Here is an 18,796-nt window from a genome sequence, read left to right on the forward strand (position 1 = left end):
TCCACTTGTTTTGTTTCCCCCTTCTGGCTGTTTCTCTATTTCGCTTAGTCTGTTTTCTGCTTAGTATGTTACAGTTGGAGGATGTTTTTACTAAACATCCAGCTGTCCTCTTTAAATGCAGAGAGAGAGGTGCCCAACATGGGTTTACAGCTTCTGAGGAGAGGCAGGACATCTAAGAGGCTAAAGACCATTCCTACATGCATTTCATGGATCTAGCCCTTAGTAATTTTTCATTCTGAATGTTGTAAAACTACTCTGTCATAACCACTATGCAATAAGAAGGTCTACATTCTACTTTTAAGGTTTCCAATTAATAAAACATAAAGGAAAATAGCTTGAAGGTCTCTCTCCTCCTTCCTGAAAAATACAATCATAAATTATAGCACTTAAGTGTACACAAAGCTTCTTGGATTCTGAAGCATCAATTAAAACAAAGAATTTAAGCAAAAGTACTTTTATTAGTAGTAAAGGGAAATATGATATCTAAGAACTGTCAGATGAGAAAGTTTGATACAAAATGATTTTAAAAAGTTAAACCAAAAGCTGCCTGTAAGGAACTGCAAAATGATTTAACAATTTTAAATGCCATTGGCAATAAAGTGGTGATGAAATTTGATAAAGCACAAAGAAATGCACAAGGGAAAAAGTAAGTCTAGCTATACATACACAGACAGGGACTCCAAATTCACTATTGCTCAAGAAGAAAAAAATACATGAACTGATATTAGCTCTCTGAAAGCACCAAGTCAAGCACTCAGCATCAAGTAAAATTGTGAAACAGGATATCTGGATGATTAAGAAAGAAGTAAACAAAATAGAAACATATATATATATATCACCGTATAAATACACTGTATCGCTATATCACTGTATAAATACATCATACACTCTTATGTTGAATAATTCATGCAGCCCTGGTCATTCTATTTCAGAAGAAAGAAGGGCAAAACAGAGAGGGAAAGAGAGACAGAAGGAGAAAGTAAATTCACCAGATCTAGGACAAATTCAGACTATTAAACGTAGTGCACCACCTGATTTAGGAACCATTTGAACTGTACATACTGGATAAAAGAGCCCTGAAGGTGCTTTGAAGTTGACTGTTGATGGTGTCCCTAATCTTTAGGGGACAGTGCAGGCCTTTCAACAACAGGTCTGGACCTCTACACCTGCCAGGCACACTGGGCTATATGGACTTTGGGGTTGAGTTAGTGCAGCTATTCTGACTTTATGCACAACCAAATATCTTGGAAAAGCTGATAGATAACAATAGGAAAGGATTTGCAGGAAAAAACTTAGGCTAAATTAAAAAAAAAAAATAGTTATGCTTTCCTTTACTTTCAGTATACATTATAATATAGCTACTGAAATAGCTGGTACTAAATCCCTTCCGAAACTTTGTGTCCAGCTCAGTGTCTGAATTCAGAAGGCATGTCAAACTGCAGTTTTCCAGAGGTTACATCACATTTCCCAATTGAAATGATAGGGAATGATAAGGTGGTATTTTATTTTATTTTATTTTATTTTTTATTTTTTTGTAGCAGAAGCAGGGAAGATGTCACACAGTGGAATCTTCTCTCAGTGCCAGCGCACAGGTACACATAACTTCCATATCTGCTACCATGCCAGAATCAGGGGGAAAACTAAGCAAAATCCAGAGCTTGGATGAATATTATTAATAGAAATAATCACTACGTTTTGATATTGCTTTATTCTGAATATATTATTGCAAAAAGTTGTGTGTAACTGGTATGAAAATATGTAAAAATGATATGTAAAAAATATGTTATTACTTTATTACAGAGAGATACTATGACATAACACTTTTTTGTTTGCTTCTGGTTTTGTTTGTTTGTTTGTTTTTAATGGTACATGGAATGTTATAAACCTTTAAGCTACTTTTGATTGAAGGAGAGAGGAACTTATGTGGGGTAGATTTTGTAAGCTTACCCAACGGCTATATGATTTAAATCCAATATTACTTCAATAATGGAGGAGAGACATAACTGATGCGGGCCTGATTCTTCAAGCACTGCTATGCATTGTTAACTCTCTATACCTGTTGTGTTCTTTAATAGTTGAAATCCCTACATTAACAGAATAGGTCCTGTCAAACCCATTGCTAAAATGATACCCTAAGGTGACAATAGTTTAATTAACTTAAGCAAAGTTCAAATTGCAGGCAATAAAAAAAAAAAAAAAAGTGCTTGGCAATTGCTGCTATCTGAGAATCCAGTAAGTCACCAGTTATCAAAATCTTCAAGCAAATGATGGGCAAACCCAACCAGTTAAGGATTACTACTAATTTTTCAGGTATGATTTTCAGCAATTGTCTCCTGCTCACCTAGATGAATTATTTGAATTCTGTCTAGAGTTGCCAAGATGGACTTAAATGAGGCTATTGTCTCCAATAGATAATGTTTATATCATTCCATTGCTAAAAGAGACTAAATCCATGTATCATGTTGATAAGGTGTCGCAAGAACCAAAATATCCATTACTGTCTTCTAGAACTTATAAGAAAAAACACAAGTGGCAAGTATCTATAGTACCCTAAACATCAAAATTTTGAAGTCAGAAGTACAAAGCAAAGTGTCTATATATGCCAGAGTAGTAGAGTACTCCATTACGAGGAGTAGTCTCTCAGCTATCATGCCAGTATATCTACTACACTATAACTATGACTAAAAACAGTTTAATTAGTTACAGAAACATCTGAGGCTTTCCAGTATGCTTTCTGACAAACCTTCCCAGGCAAAATGGAAGAGCTGTGATGGAGACATACTCTGTAGCAAAAAAAAAAAAAAAAAAAAAAAAAGTTATTTCCTGTAAGCAGATATCTAATTAATAATTCTTCAAGAAGTTGGCAATATGCCTTTTCTCAGGGAGACATAGAAACTGGTTTTGCTCTTTGCAGCCTGATCAGTAGAGATGCCTGATATCACAACAGCAGAGGAGAAGGAGGTGAGGAAGAGATTAGACTGGCCATTTTGCAGCTTTCTTATTCCTGAAGAAGAGTTAACTTGGAAATCAGGGTAGTTTAAAACATCAGACATTCTGAAAATGCCAATTTTCCAGTTCACTTTGAAAAAGTGTTGATCTTTTTTGGAGAAAAAAGAGCCAATTCAGCATAATTAAAATTATTCCCAATGTTATATTTTTTCATTGAAAGTTATAATTTATTTTTTTATTTTCAATGAGCATTTCCCTTCCTTATCTCTTTTTTTTTTTTCTTTTTAATACTGAAACAATTATTTTCAGCTCTAAGAAAAATGTCTCTGATATTTTTCTTCTATGTTCCTATTTCACTGTAAATGTTATGATTTCTGCTTCTTTCTGATCTAGAATGAAGGACATTTCAAAATGTCCTGGATTGGTTAAATTATTAAAATCTGCTTCTTAGCAAGACCTATTTGTAAGTACTGGCAAAGACTCCCATTGATTTGTCTGAATGAAAAAGACTAACTCTGCCACTTGCATCATCAGTAGAAGTAAATCTATATCATCCTGACTTAAACTTCTTCCCCAGCAGTACTTTTGGAAATGTTCGATTTAGCTGCTTCTCCTTCTCCTTTGCTCTTCTGTATGGGAATTTTGTGTATAAGAGGGGAGCTAAAAAGATGGGGAAGCAGGGTTATATTAGTGTGAGGAGCTTCCAGGGTAGGCTTCCAGGGCAGCTTTGCCGGCTCTTCTCTCCCTAGCAGCATCGCCATGTCCTGCTTCGCCATCCTGAAATCATCATGCTCTTCAGATGTAGTCTTTCATTCTTGGCATTAGTCATAATCATCAGTTTGTCAGGTGTGTGTTCTGGCCTCTCCCATACACCTCTGTTTACTCTTCCTCCTGTTGCCAGTCTGTTCCTCCCTTCTTCTCCATTCCTTTCCATGCTTCTTTTCTACATTTCCATCCTCTAATCCCAACTATAGTCCTTATGTGCTTTAAAAAAATGCCTCATAGCGTTCACTGTGCCTCCAAACCAATCTCATGATTTTATGGTTATAACTCTTGTTTTTGTTATAACTCTTGTTTTGCTTCCCCTTTCTGCTTCCTTTGTCTCCTGCCATTATGTCATTTCTATTCAGGCTGTCATCTCTTCTGGAAAGGGATTTTTCTTGTTCTCTGTTTTGCAAAGCACCTGGTATGTTTTTGATTCTGTCAAACAAACAATAACAACAGATATAAAATTGGCAGTGCAGCAGAATCCTGATATCAGGAAGTAATAGAGGCAAATTATACTATCATTGTCATCTTGATGTATATACCAGCACTTGACAAAAATAATCGTTGACTCACTAGGTAAATATAAATAAACCCAAAAATTCCCAAGCAAACAACTCTACCATGAAGGAAATGCAGTTATGTTTCACATTTTTCTTAATGAGCCAGAAGGTTATAATTGATAATTTTAGTATTTAAAATAAAGGAGATAAATGAATGAGGTGCATGGTTTTTTTTTTTTTTTTTTTTTTTTTTTTTTTTTTTTTTTGGTTTTCTTTTGGATGGGTGTTTGGGTATTAAATTAGGGACAGGGAGAAGATGTTGATAACTCTAATACAGAGAAGCAGGAAAAGGGTGGAACGGGTGTGTTAATTCAGTTTAAACTATACTTAATTTTAAAAAAAAGATACATATGGTAGGTGTATAAACTAATAAGGAAGAATCTTCTTTAGCCTGATATTATCAGTATTGTTGAAGAATCTTATAAAATACTTTAACTGACTTGTCTTAGTCATTACATGATATTAGGCATCCCAAGACACTGTTTATTTTACTTATGTTGCCAAAAAATAATGCAAAAGCTTTAAAAAATATATTAAAAAGTAAATAAAAAGATGAAGATTTTATTGTACTTTTAGTGGCAGGTTGGCCATATGGAATCTCTAAAGCAATATAGCTTTAGGACCATTAGATTTAGGCCAGGATTTTAAAAATATATGTATATATTATAAATACGGTTAGCAACCTCTTAGCTAAATTATTTGAAAATTCCTGAGAGAAAAGCAATCTATTACAGACTTTGAGACAAGTCAATATAGCACTAATACTAAAGAAAAATAAACCAGCAGAGGAATGCCCCCTGCCATACCAACCAATATTCTTACAGTTGATTCCAAAACAGTGTATGTTATTCCGGCACACAGATTAGATTATTTAACAGCATGAATCAAAGGGGAGATACTTATTCAGGAAAAGAGCATTATTAATACATTATAGCATGCCATACATCTCTGTCACCAGACTGGACAAAATGGCAGCAGATGTTTTATGACAAGCTGAGAAGAGGATCTGACAATATTAATAGCCGTAATATTTGAGTTTTAGCAAAAAAAAAGAAAAAAAAAAAAGCTAGAGGAAGCAATTTGATGGAGTGACATAACATTTCTTCATCTCTAGTGTAGTGTAATTTTGCATGAAGGGAAGGAATTAACTAAGCTACACCTCACTTCTATTAGTTTTTATTTGCACCTGCCCTTTGAAACCTTAGTAATGCAAGGAATGCATGAGAAAAGAATGCGGCAAGAGAGAACTCTCAGAAGAAATTCCTTCCAAAAAGAAGACTTTTTTTCTGACTTTTTTTTTTTTTTAATATTTAGAAGGCAAGTATGTCTTTGAATTAGTAAAAATGATTGACGTGAATTTATGCAAAGCTAAAGGCAACTGGTAGTCACAGATAGCTCTTAGATATATAGGTATTTAAAACCTCAGGTTATATTTTATTGGCAATGCCTCTACTGACCTTTTTTGGTCAGCACCAGGATGAAGGCCTTTGGATCAAGAGATTCATGGGATAGTGTATGTATACCCTGGACTCTAGCATGGCTTTACTTTGGGCTGCATGCACCTTGTTGTCACTGCCAATTACTGCCTTTTATAGAGCAGAGACCAGGTGCAAGCTAACAAGTGTGAAACATCAACAAATGGGACAAGAGGGTCCCTGTGTGACACATGATAAATCAATTTGATTATTTCTTTGCATCTGTATGACCTAGCTATTCATTATCATAATGCTTCATGTCAGGCTGCTCTAATGCTCAATGTCGTTCCAGGCCTGCATCTCTGGGAAGAAATAGAAACCTAAAATGTAAATTCAAGAAACTGAAGGCCAAAGAGAGTGGCTAAGCTGTCTGACAAAATATGCTGAAATGAGGACAAGGCTTCAGTTCCTGGTTGGGTCAGCTGTGTGGTCCAAAGTAATACTCATTTATCCAGGTTCTGGATAAATACTCATTTATCCAGTTCTGCATACCAAGGCCATACATGTATTCAATAATGGAACAAAAAGAGCACATGCATAAGTTACCACCCACACCCTAATTCCACATAAAGGAAAGTCAGTGTGAACTAGTCCTCAGCACACTTAAGAGGGTCCTGGGTATGCCAGCATGCATCCCAGCAGTAAATCTGTTTGTGTCCTGATGAACATTTTTCAGGGATTCATAACCCTAAACCTTCTCTGAAAGTAGATGTCTAAATTCATCCTTTCAACAGAAAACACATTATAAAAGATCAAAGAGATAAATATTTTATCTAATAATTGAGAAATGGCAGAATGATGTGGGAAAGCCCAGATTCATGGTACCTACAGACCAAGATATTAGCTCTTCTGGGGCATGGCAGGCCACTCAACCTCTTGCATAAAAAAAAAAGTCCAATTTACTTAAAACATAAGGCTCCTTGTTCCCAAAGAAGTGGCCTAAACACCAATTTCAGAATAAGAGGGAGGGTATTTATGGAAGGAAAATGTGGTTAAGGAAGGGAAGAAGCTGTAAAGTGCAGGAAAGAATTGTGGAGATAAATCCTGCCTGCGGAACATCTTGCTAAGCCTAATCAACCTTTTTCCAGGCAGCAGATGCAGCTCAAAGTGCTTGGCTATACGTGTATATCTACAGACACTCACCCTTTCCACATGTTGCCTTTCTCTTACCTTCCCAAAGCCCAAAGCTATAAGATCAGTCTTAGACTTACTTTGCCTTTCTCACACAACTATGTAAAATTTCTCTGTGTCCTCAGAAAAGGAGTAGGCCATTTCTCAAATCACAAAAATTAGTGAGTCTTCCTGGAAACAGAGGTAAAAGGATGCCAGATAAGAGTTACATTTACATCAGCTATGTATCCTGAACTGTGTGTAGTTACAATTCAGCTGTTAATAAGCATGAAGGGATTCAGTCTGTCTTGTTGCTCTGACTGTTGTGGTAAACAAGGATAGAAAGAGAATTCAATAAACACCAGACATCACCTCTCTGAGATATCTCCATACTTTTCAGAAATGGCTTTTACCAATTTACATCATATTCATCTGCTCACTAGTATTCACTGACCTTAGCTAACAAGGACTTCAATCACCTAATGGCGTTAAATAGGAAAACAACAACAATACAATAAACTTGTGGTCTAATTTCTACCAAACACAACATTCTGTTTTGCAAATGTATGCCATAACAGCTCAATGACAAACATGCAGATGTTTGCTAAGATACACGCTTTCTGTTCTGATATCTAAAGTGAAGCACCATCAATTTAGACCTCAAAAATTCAACTTGTAATAGACACAGACACAGACACAGATTTCTAGGTTGGAAGAGACCTCAAGATCATCGAGTCCAACCTCCGACCTAACACTAAGCACTCCACTAAACCATATTGCTAAGCTCTACATCTAAACGTCTTTTAAAGACCTCCAGGGATGGTGACTCCACCACCTCCCTGGGCAGCCCGTTCCAATGCTTAATAACCCTTTCGCTAAAGAAGTACTTCCTAACATCCAACCTAAAACTCCCCTGTCGCAACTTTCGCCCATTCCCCCTCATCCTGTCACCAGGCACGTGGGAGAACAGACCAATCCCCACCTCACTACAGCCTCCTTTAAGGTAACTGTAGAGAGCGATAAGGTCGCCCCTGAGCCTCCTCTTCTCCAGGCTGAACAAGCCCAGCTCCCTCAGCCGCTCCTCGTAAGACTTGTTCTCCAGACCCCTCACCAGCTTGGTCGCCCTTCTCTGGACTCGCTCGAGCATGTCCACGTCCTTCCTGTAGCGAGGGGCCCAAAACTGAACACAGTACTCGAGGTGCGGCCTCACCAGAGCCGAGTACAGGGGCACAATCACTTCCCTAGACCTGCTGGCCACACTGCTTCTTATACAGGCCAGGATGCTGTTGGCCTTCTTGGCCACCTGAGCACACTGCTGGCTCATATTCAGCTGACTATCAACCAATACTCCCAGGTCCTTCTCGGCCAGGCAGCTTTCCAACCACTCATCTCCCAGCCTGTAACTCTGCTTGGGGTTGTTGCGCCCCAGGTGCAGGACCCGTCACTTGGCCTTGTTGAACTTCATACAGTTGACCTCAGCCCATCGCTCCAGCCTATCCAGATCCTCCTGCAGAGCCTTCCTGCCCTCGAGCAGATTGACACACGCACTTAGCTTGGTGTCATCTGCAAACTTACTGAGGGTGCACTGGACGCCCTCATCCAGATCATCGATAAAGATATTAAAGAGGACTGGCCCCAGCACTGAGCCCTGGGGGACTCCACTAGTAACCGGCCTCCAACTGGATTTGGCTCCATTCACCACAACTCTCTGGGCCCGGCTATCCAGCCAGTTTCTAACCCAGCGAAGCGTACGCCAGTCCAAGCCCCGCGCAGCCAGTTTCTTGAGGAGAATGTTGTGGGGAACGGTGTCAAAAGCCTTACTGAGGTCAAGGTAAACCACATCCACAGCCCTTCCCTCATCCACCAAGCGCGTCACTTTGTCATAGAAGGAGATCAGGTTCGTCAAGCAGGACCTGCCTTTCGTAAACCCATGCTGACTGGGCCTGATCGCCTGCTTGCCCTGCAAGTGCCGCGTGATGACCCTCAAGACAATCTGCTCCATGAGCTTTCCTGGCAGTGAGGTCAAACTGGCAGGCCTATAGTTCCCCGGGTCTGCCCTCCGGCCCTTCTTATAGATGGGTGTCACATTGGCTAGCCGCCAGTCAACTGGGACCTCCCCCGATAGCCAGGACTGCCGATAAATGATGGAAAGCGGCTCGGCCAGCTCCTCTGCCAGTTCTTTCAGTACCCTCGGGTGCATCCCATCGGGCCCCATCGACTTGCGCACATCCAAGCTCCTTAGCAGGTCGCCAACCATTTCCTCATGAATAGCGAAGGCCACATCCTATTCCCCATCCCCTTCCGCCAGCTTAGGGCACTGGGTATCCAGAGAACAACCGGTATTGCCGCTAAAGACTGAGGCAAAGGCGGCATTAAGCACCTCAGCCTTTTCCTCATCCTTAGTAACCAGGTTTCCCCTCGCATCCAGTAAAGGATGGAGATTCTCCTTAGTCCTCCGTTTCGCATTGATATATTTGTAAAAGGATTTTTTGTTGTCTTTAATGGCAGTAGCCAGGTTGAGCTCCAGATGAGCTTTGGCCTTTCTAATTTTCTCCCTGCACAGCCTCGCTACATCCTTGTAGTCCTCCTCAGTGGCCTGCCCTTTTTTCCAAAGATTATAAACCCTCTTTTTCCTGCTAAGCACAAGCCGCAACTCTCTGTTGAGCCAGGCCGGTCTTCTTCCACGCCGGCTCGTCTTTGGGCACGTGGGGACGGACCAATATCATGCAACAACTTGTAAAAGCATTATGAAATATGCAATATCCACTATCTAGGATTTTTAATTTAAATAAATTGACAACACCAGATGTTAAAAAAAAAAAAAAATATTTACACAAACTTGTTTCAGAATATAAGTATAAAAATGGTATTAGCTGCTTTGAAGGCTGCCTTCATAAGCTTTTTTTTTATTTTTTTCCCCGTAATTATTAAGCAAATTTCCCGTACTGAAAATGGGTAATATTTCTAGGAAATACTTCCAAGTTAGAAATGTAATTCTAGTGTAAACTATATTTTTTCTTTAGCAAATAATTCAAAAGCTGGTAACACAGGTAAAGTATTAATTTTCATGTGACTTTCTATATGAATTTCATTAACTCATAAAGAGGTCCTCATCTCTCCTCCCCCCTACCCTGAAACAGTCCCCTCGCTAGGTGGTCTGATTTGTCCCGTTCAACTCCCTCCACACTTAGACTGTTCTATCAATGTGAAGATTTGAATATTATTTTACTCCATTAGCTTATATCATTGGTGTTCCTGGGCAGTTCACTCATAAGCCTGGCTGATTCACCTCTTCTGTATACCTTCCAACCCCCCTGCCACTTTTTTAGTTTTGTTTTGACCAACATTATTGACTTCTGCATTTAGAATGTGGCATTGATCTCCCCAACCCATAGATTTTTGGTCACAGAAAGAGATGTAGGGAGCCTAGCAGCAGTACCAAACATGCCCACAGCTTGTGGTTGCTTTAAAGAGGAAGAGCATGACAGGAAAGGGTACGGAGAACCTGTACACTCAATCCTGGTAAATTACCTAACAGCATTTATCATCACTGGGGTACTAAATGTTCATTCCTCACTGCCCACTTCCACTTATCCCCCAGTGAAGCGTAGGTGCTGCTAGGTGTTAATGACTCATGCCAGATAGGGAAAGTTGGAAGTAGAGCATACTTCAAAATTAGTTTCCCTCTTCATGGCTGGGAAAATAATCCTCAAAATCCAGAGACATCTCTGCGCAAGGCAACAAGCATGGAGACTTGGAAAGGGGCTTCAGTGCTGTGATACAACAAGATACCATCCTGAGGACTGGAATGCATACCCCTATGCTAAGCAAGGAATTTGATGAGATAGGAAACATATAAAGACTGAGGTTTGAAACAGACAGCACACAGCCTATCTGGGATAGTTTTGCCAAACATCAAAAAGGATTTGTCTTTTGCACAAGTTTAGGGAACTTAGGCATTGAAACAATTATTTCAATTATTTCTCTTAAAAAGAGAACTACAAAGAAATACCTGAAAGCTTTTTAAATTAATTAATTAATTATTTATTTATTCCTCCAAACCTCCAAATTCCTCCAAAAAGAAGATATTTTTATTTTGTGTAGGGTAATATAAGGGAGGACTTAAGGGGTACTCAATTAAAAGAGACAGTAGAAGGTCCTGGGATGAGGTAGGCTGAGGACAAGGGGTCTACACGGCAAAGATCCTGGGAGAGAAATACAAAGACTGCCCAAAGTCACCCAAAGGTCCACCACCTCTTTTCAGCCCCTCTTTTTGTACACAAGGAGCCCCATCACCCCAACCAATCTTCTAATGTCTTGACCATCTTACTCTTTCACTGACCTGATATGGAAGCATTGCTGTTGCCAAGGTCGAACTAAATAAATGAAAGAGAAATCTTGGTCTAATTCTGTTACAGAATTAGTTTATTATTTATTTTTATTTTCTTAAGGACACGTACATTCTGCATTTGTGGTCTAGTTTCAATGACAGCGACAGAGGACATCTTCTACCCAGAATACTCCATAATTTGGTAGCTTGAGTGTTTTATGGGGGAAAGCCACACACACAGATTACCCAGTAGTATTATGAAGATAGACCCATCTCTTTCTGAACACAACCCTAGCCAACATCTAAAGACCCTCATTTCTGGTCTTCAGGAGGTATCTGGATGCATTTTCTAAGTTTATTTCATGAAAATCAGATTTCTCATGATATATTTACTATGTGCAACCTCAATGGGAGAACACAATTTATTTTTTTATAACTATGACTGAAAAGAACACTCTAGAGAGAACTAATCTGAGATCGCTGAACCTTCTATTCTCAAACTACACATACATTCTTGGTATAAGCTAGTTGGTCCCTGAGGAAAGAAAGTTGAAACATTTTCCAGCAGACATCTTAAAAATAGACATGTAACCCTTCAGGAAGCCAGTGGAAGCTGGCATAATAAGACAGGTTGAATGACAGTCAAGAAATTGCCTGAACAATGTCTCTACAGACATGAAATGTGAGAGCTCAAGGTGTATAAAGTCTGTCCATAATTCTTCAGTCTGGCCTCTTTTCAAACAAATTTTTGATGTCCTATTAAAACAAATGGATGATTTTTCCTCTCAGTGAGACTGCATCTTTGCAGCAAGACGTTTGTTTCCTAATACATGAGATAAAATCATGTATTTCATGATAATTCTAAAGAAATAATTAGAAAACAATTGGTATTGCACTTGATCAACCTTACTGACTCCTCAGCATTCTTTTTTTTTTTTTTTTTTTTTTTTTTTCCTTTGGCAGAAAATATGAAAGCTTTAGATAAGGACTTGGGGCTTTATGTTCTATGGTTTATAACTGGTTTTAAATAGCTCAGAGTCCAGAAACTCTAATATCACCAGCATACATAAATCTTTGGATTTAAGCATTGTGTGTTTTTCAGTGCTAGCCATATTACAATTCATCAGATGAACTCTAAGTTGTAGTTTTTCATTATTGGTATTAATTATTATTAGCAGCACAGTTCTACAATTCGTTATTTGGTTCAATTAAATACAGAAGCCTTGATCCATGGATGAATAGTTTTCCTATTCCTGATTTAGCTATTCTGGCACTAGGAATTATGTCTTGTTTTGTCCAAGATTCATTTGGCTGGCTATACAAGTTTCGCTTGGTTGTATCTCATCTTTTTTCATAGGTTATCAAGACATCAACTATTTTTTGACTTGTGGTTCTTTTTTTGGGCACTAATCAGACAATAATTTCACCTAATTTGTATAGTATCAGTGCTAAAATCTGCTACCTTTACCCTAAATTTAAAGAAAACTATTCTAAAACATACTGAGAGTAAATACCATCATTTTACGTTTTATTTGCAGGCTTTTAATGTAAAATTCTCCTTTCATGTCTCTTTCAAGTCTGCTTGAATGAGCTGCATATTACCAGTTGCTTTCCCATCTGTCTCAATTTAGTCTCTTTGACAAATTCCAATCTGGCCTGAGGAAAAATCAGAATACTGAAACCACTCCATCCTAGATTATTAGGTATACTTTATTAACAGCATCTCTTTACTTAAACAAAAATCTCAACGCTCCTTAACTCCATTCCCATCATGTCTTGCAGAACCCTACAGTTTAGACATGCTGAATGGCTTCACAGCTTTCTCTTTCCATTCACTCCTGTCTTCTGACTTTCCACCAAGAACAAAAGTGAGCATAGTATTTCCCTCTTAAGCCTTTCACCTTTCATAATCTCACTGGACATAACCTACAGCATATAAACTCGAAATGATTCCTTTCATTTTTCATAATCTTGCTGGACGTAACCTACATGGTGTCTACAGCATATAAACACCAAATGATTCCTTTCACTTCCAAACTGCCTGACCCTTCCCCATCCTAAATGTGTGCTCAGAATTCTATGGATATCGTAGACACACTAATTTTATCCCTTAGGTTGTCTCAATAGGCTTTACTCTAAGTGTGTGTGTTGATTATCTTAACTTAAAAATCTTGCAAAACCTAATCCAGAAAAGTTTTTAAAATAAATAAATAAAATCTTTGTATTCTTCCCCCTCCACCCTCCTTCACCCCCATCCTTTTTGCAGGAAATTTAATTAATTACAGGACCACCTATTCACAAGTAAACAGACGGCTGCACTACGAAAATAATAAAGATCACTTTTTAAAAACAATTGTTGGAAAGGTTGAACTTTTGAGTATTTTTTTGAATCTCAAATCAATCATCTCGAATTCCATTCAAAGTTGGTGGGGAAAAAAATCCCCATTTCTACATATTAGTAAATTCATATTCATATCATATATGTACAATCCTAACAGGTCCTGCATAAATCCCATTTTGCTAGTAGCTCAGCTATCTAAAAATCACTGCTCCAACTGTCTGAATAGTCCTGCAGCACCTGCTGTCATAATTACTGTTAGGCAAGAATTTTTATTGTACTTTTCTTAACCTGGCCTTATCATTCTATATGGGAACTTCCAGAAACAGCACAAATGATAGTTGTCCAAAATCAAAAAACAAACCAAAACAAAACCCCACCACCAAACAAATGTTGAACAAGTCATTATATAACTGTATGCAGAGATATAATGAATTATGGATGTAAATGTTAGCTCCAATATTACGTATATATATATATGAAGGTGGAATGACCCTTTTTTGACTGAGTTGGCCTTCACTCTTCCCACACAACCAGTGGACTGCTTCATGTCATTGCACGGCAACAGAGTGCCAGCTGAACCTGTAACTGTCTCAGGGTGTCTCAGCATCACTTGGCATTATGGCTGTAGTGACACAATCACCATCTTGGTAGTAAACCAAAAGTAACAGAATTTAAATCATTCTCACAATTGCTACATATGAATTATTTAGAAAGTTAAGGACAAATTATTATTTTTTTTTTATTTCAACTACTAACCAATAAATGTAAAAAAATACCAACAACAAAACAAAAATAGACCCCTTCATCCCCCACATTAAAGCAATAGTTTTTGCAACATTCAGAACAGTGGAAACTATTTACCGTGTATTACTATCAGTGGAGAAAAACAAATTTAATTTAAAATACTTTTTTCAGACTCCCTCAGTGGATGCCAGATGACTCCAGCTTAAACAAATATTAAAAACTCATTTTAAATGGAGAATAATACAGACAGAGCTCAATTATTGAGATATTAAGGGCAACATTCAATTTTAGACACATTTAAGCATCTTTGCCTCCTGGAGATTTTTACATGACAAGGCTTTAGATAAACATGGTTTTGCAAACAGCAACTATCATATCTGATCACATAACCTCTGGACTGAAGCAGTATGTCAGCAAATATTTCTGATTATTTAAAATATTCAATAACTGTAATTTACTAGGCAGGTCTTCCTCAGAACAATCACAAAATGTATCAAGAATTAATACCCATATACAAAAAGCATTTAGATGATCTGTTACAAAACTCTGAAGGAAAAAAAAAAAAAAAACCAGACACACACACACAAAAGAAAAAAAAAAACATAAAAACAACAAAACCTCTCTCTGTGATAAAGCTCAATTTAAATACATTCTGGGATGTACCAGTAGTGGAAGAGCTGCCTTTCTATGACACTCAGTTTGGGGGGAACTGTAGCAGCCAAGGACATATAGAATAGGAATCATCTGGTTTTAAATATCTAGACATCAGATGCCTAAACTAAGCTAATCATCTGGGTTCCCTCTACAGGTAATGGAGATAAGTATTCCCAGAGGGAGATTCATTCTGCTTGTCTTAGGCATCTCTCTTTTAGATGTTTTAGATACTTGCTCTAGATGGATAAAGTCAAGAAAGATTAACCTCACTGACAGCCTGATATTGTCTTCTTTAGTGGTGCACAATTCCCAAGTTCAATGGAATTAAGCTCATTTCTTTCCAGAACTGAGCTCATTTCTTTGTTTCATCATTTAGCTTTTAATTCCCTCTCCCAAGTCTTTCTTCAGTTCCTCTCATGAACACCAACTTTCTCTGGCACTTTTTTTGTTACATTGGACTATGTTTTCCTGGAATTTGGGGAACTGAAACCAACATCAATATGTTACTGCTCTACCAAATATAAATCATGCATGTGCTCTAAACTGCAGTAATGTTCTGAATAGATAGATACAATAGCGATATTGGTATTGATTGTGCTTTCTTTTCTACTCTACCACTTTCAAATGTGTAAGAAACTGTGGCAACATTAAGGCAGTCAAGGTATATAGATGAATGATAAAATATATTTACTATTCAAAGAAGATGGCTTAAATCAAACAAGGAAAAATAAGGAAGAAATAACATTAGGGCTCTCACTTTTACATGTGTGAGCCTAGGTCACCACACATGCTTTGAGGCCTCTGTGCTTCAGAATATTGAGCAGGTCCTCAAGGTGAAGCCTGGCCTCAACTCTGTTGCATTTAGGGTCTGTGGGTTCTCAGCAATACCAGCATTGCTGTATTGTACCTGGAATCACCAAGCCCTTAGGAACAATAGCCAAAGTTTGTAAGGAAGCAGGTGTCTGAACTTAGAATCCTAAATTCATAGTTAGGTGCCTAAAGCAGCAGCAAAACTGACAAGCACCCTGTGGAGTTGCTCACAGATGCTCACCCCAGTAGTGAGGCACTTAGCTTTAGTTATAATAACACAAAATGGATGCTTATTAATTACTAGTGTTCCAATGGCTACTGGAAGTACATTAGCTGAGTGCTTGCATGCACTAATTTCAATGTTGGGTGTGCAGTCTACTCTGCATCTTACTTCTATAGCATTTTTGAAAATTAATTTTAATAGCTAAAAAACATCTTGAGCCACATACAGAAAATAACTCCATTTCTACTGACTGACAATCTAATATGAAATAAGAATAATCACCTTCTTTTCTTACTCTGCCCAAATCCAGGCAATAAATTAGGCTTCTCAGCATGACTGTAAAGTGCTGTGAATTGTATAAACAAACATATATGGACACTGAAAAATAACCCTTATGCACATTGCATTATAGTTCCAAAAATATATTTACAGTCTATTACAAAGATTACAAATGGAAGTGTCTATGTTACGGGATTATGCTAATTAAAAGCTTTTTACAGATTTTGTTCAACAAAAGTGGGGGGACAAAAATTGGTGTAACCAAACTGATTTTTCTAATGAAACAAATAAATAAAATGACAAATATAACTGTACAGTGATCTAAAAAGAGGTTCAAAAAAGGAGGGGGGAAAATGATGTGTTTAAGTTTTTGATAACTATCTTTGGTCCTAAATGTGGGAAAACACATTATGTATCACTGAATATATATGTTTGTTTGTGACGCTCTGCAAGTAAAATAGAAAAATATAGTGCATTTTCAATGTATTCAGAGCTCACTACACTTAAATGTGTGTACAAACCAAGACAGTATAAATAAAATTTACAAGTTTTACAAAGGAACATTTACAGGGTTTTTCTTTTGTTTTTATTTTTTTTGTGTGGATGCCCACATTACCAAACAAGTCCAATTTATGACTGATCCCTGGGATCTTTCTCTATCAAAATCAATAGAAGCAGCCCAATTCTCTTTGGAAGTACAGCATTTCACTGCTGGGGTAGTTCACAATTTTCAGAATTTTTTAAAGCATTTCTCTCTGCTTCATATACATTCCTGCAATATCTGTAAAGACATGCTTTGTTATTGCTTATGGTTAATCAAACAAAATATATATATAAGTAAATGGCATACAAAGATATTCCATTGAGCAAATACTCTTGCATCTGTGTTCCTGATGAATGACTGTTGTGTCTGTGTGAGCGCACACACATATTTGTTCAGAGCAGCAAAAGCCTGTAAAAAACATGAAAATTCTGAACTGCCCCTTGCTTCGTGCTCTATGGTTCTAATATAAAATCTACGTCCTTATTCTCACAGTTGGACTGAATTCAACTTAAACTAATATAAAATATATGCCAGCTATTTCTTTCAACTTGTTAATGCAGAGTATTGAAGAAAAATGTGATGTGCTCAGATTACATGGTTTAGGTAACACTGGAGAACTGCATCCATGTTCTGAGACACTTCTACAATCACTTGTCCATTCAATGTAGTGCCTCAGCAGGTTTACAGTTGTAGATCTACATCTTAGAATATATCTCACTTTAACGCTAGTCCATTAAAATCATCTTGCAAACAATTTGCTAAAAGTGCCTAGAACTACTTAGGGGTCATTATTGCTTTTCTTTCTTTTTTTTTTTTTATATATATTTTTTTTGTCTTTTATTTTCTTTTAAAAGATAGTATATGTGTAACCTTAAAAAATTCTGTAAAAAATATCAGAGCTCTTGGCAACTTGCATTTTCCTGACTCCCTGCCAATTAGCTAGCCTTGTCAATACGGTGCTGATTTAACAAAAGTAAATGGCACAAAAGGATACCAAAGTTTGGACAGATTGCTTGGTCATGCTTCTTAAATCTCTATGAACTCAAATAATCCTTCAGAGGTACCCAGTGTAGTAATGTGTCATAGAATTAGCACTAAAAAGGTCCAAAGATATAAACATCATACTAAAAGAAAGTCTTTATGAAGAATAAACACAAATGATTAAAAAAAGATTCAGAAATCACAGATTTAAGGAAAATATTTTGTTGAATTCAACAATAATATCATGATTTTATCTGACAAATATATTCTTTTTTAAATTTTTATGTACATTTAAAAAGTCTATTAGATAAAAAGGAGGTTAGAGAGCTCAAGGTGTTTGTATGTTTATTCAGGTAGTACTTTGTTTATTGTCACTGCTGTTTTCCTTGCCACCACTGGTGGATCCTAATTCCCTTTTCATAAATTCTGGTGGCACTTAGGAGTTCAAGTCTGTAGGTGCTTCTTGTAGCTCTTCTATTCACTGCAGGAAGGACCCAGGAAATCAAGTGTCTTCTAGTAGCACTTCATATATACTGAAGGCCAGTGCTGTTCTCTCAGTCTGTCACCTCCCTCATAAGGGAGAAATGTCTATCACACTTGGATGCCAGTGCCGTGTAAATGTAGCATTTGTGCTCTCATAGTCTGAATGCTGCTCATGATTTTCTTTTGATGACCAACCAACGTGATCCCTAAACTCATCACATCCCTGGGGAAGATAAATGCGTACATTGTTAATTTTTCAACTTAGACTCCTACTGTATGGTAATCAACTGTGAGTTAAAGCTACATAGTGGTCAGGGCTATATAGGAACCTCAGCTCAGTACTGTGAAGTCCATACAGACCCTCAGTGAGGACTGTAATTACATGGCATGTGTCATGTAATTACACTGCATTGTGTCTCCACATCTGAGAAGGAGCCCACTGTTTTGTACTATGATAATCTTTTATTGTGGCTTTTAAGGATGCCCAGAGGAAGAGACACTTCTCTTATAAAATACTTTGGGAGGCTTTCAAGATTAAGTTAGGT

General features: G+C 37.6%; 1 protein-coding gene across 8 annotated transcripts in view; it reads right to left on the bottom strand.

Moving 5' to 3' along the window:
* Nucleotides 1-3,230: 3,230 nt before the first annotated feature.
* The window catches only part of EPHA7 (EPH receptor A7), a 171,147-nt gene continuing 155,581 nt past the window's right edge, over nucleotides 3,231-18,796 (bottom strand). For 5 of the 8 annotated variants that reach the window (XM_040552967.1, XM_040552974.1, XM_040552968.1 and 2 more), the window contains one exon: nucleotides 3,231-4,149. In XM_040552967.1, coding sequence (XP_040408901.1) covers nucleotides 3,936-4,149 — 214 coding nt within the window. In that variant the 3' untranslated portion in view covers nucleotides 3,231-3,935. Of the gene's footprint in view, nucleotides 4,150-16,140; nucleotides 18,475-18,796 lie in introns of those variants that run through there. The other 3 variants (XM_040552976.1, XM_040552969.1, XM_040552972.1) reach the window with 1 other exon arrangement.

This window comes from Cygnus olor, chromosome 3, assembly GCF_009769625.2.
Source record: "Cygnus olor isolate bCygOlo1 chromosome 3, bCygOlo1.pri.v2, whole genome shotgun sequence".
NCBI lineage: Eukaryota > Metazoa > Chordata > Aves > Anseriformes > Anatidae > Cygnus > Cygnus olor.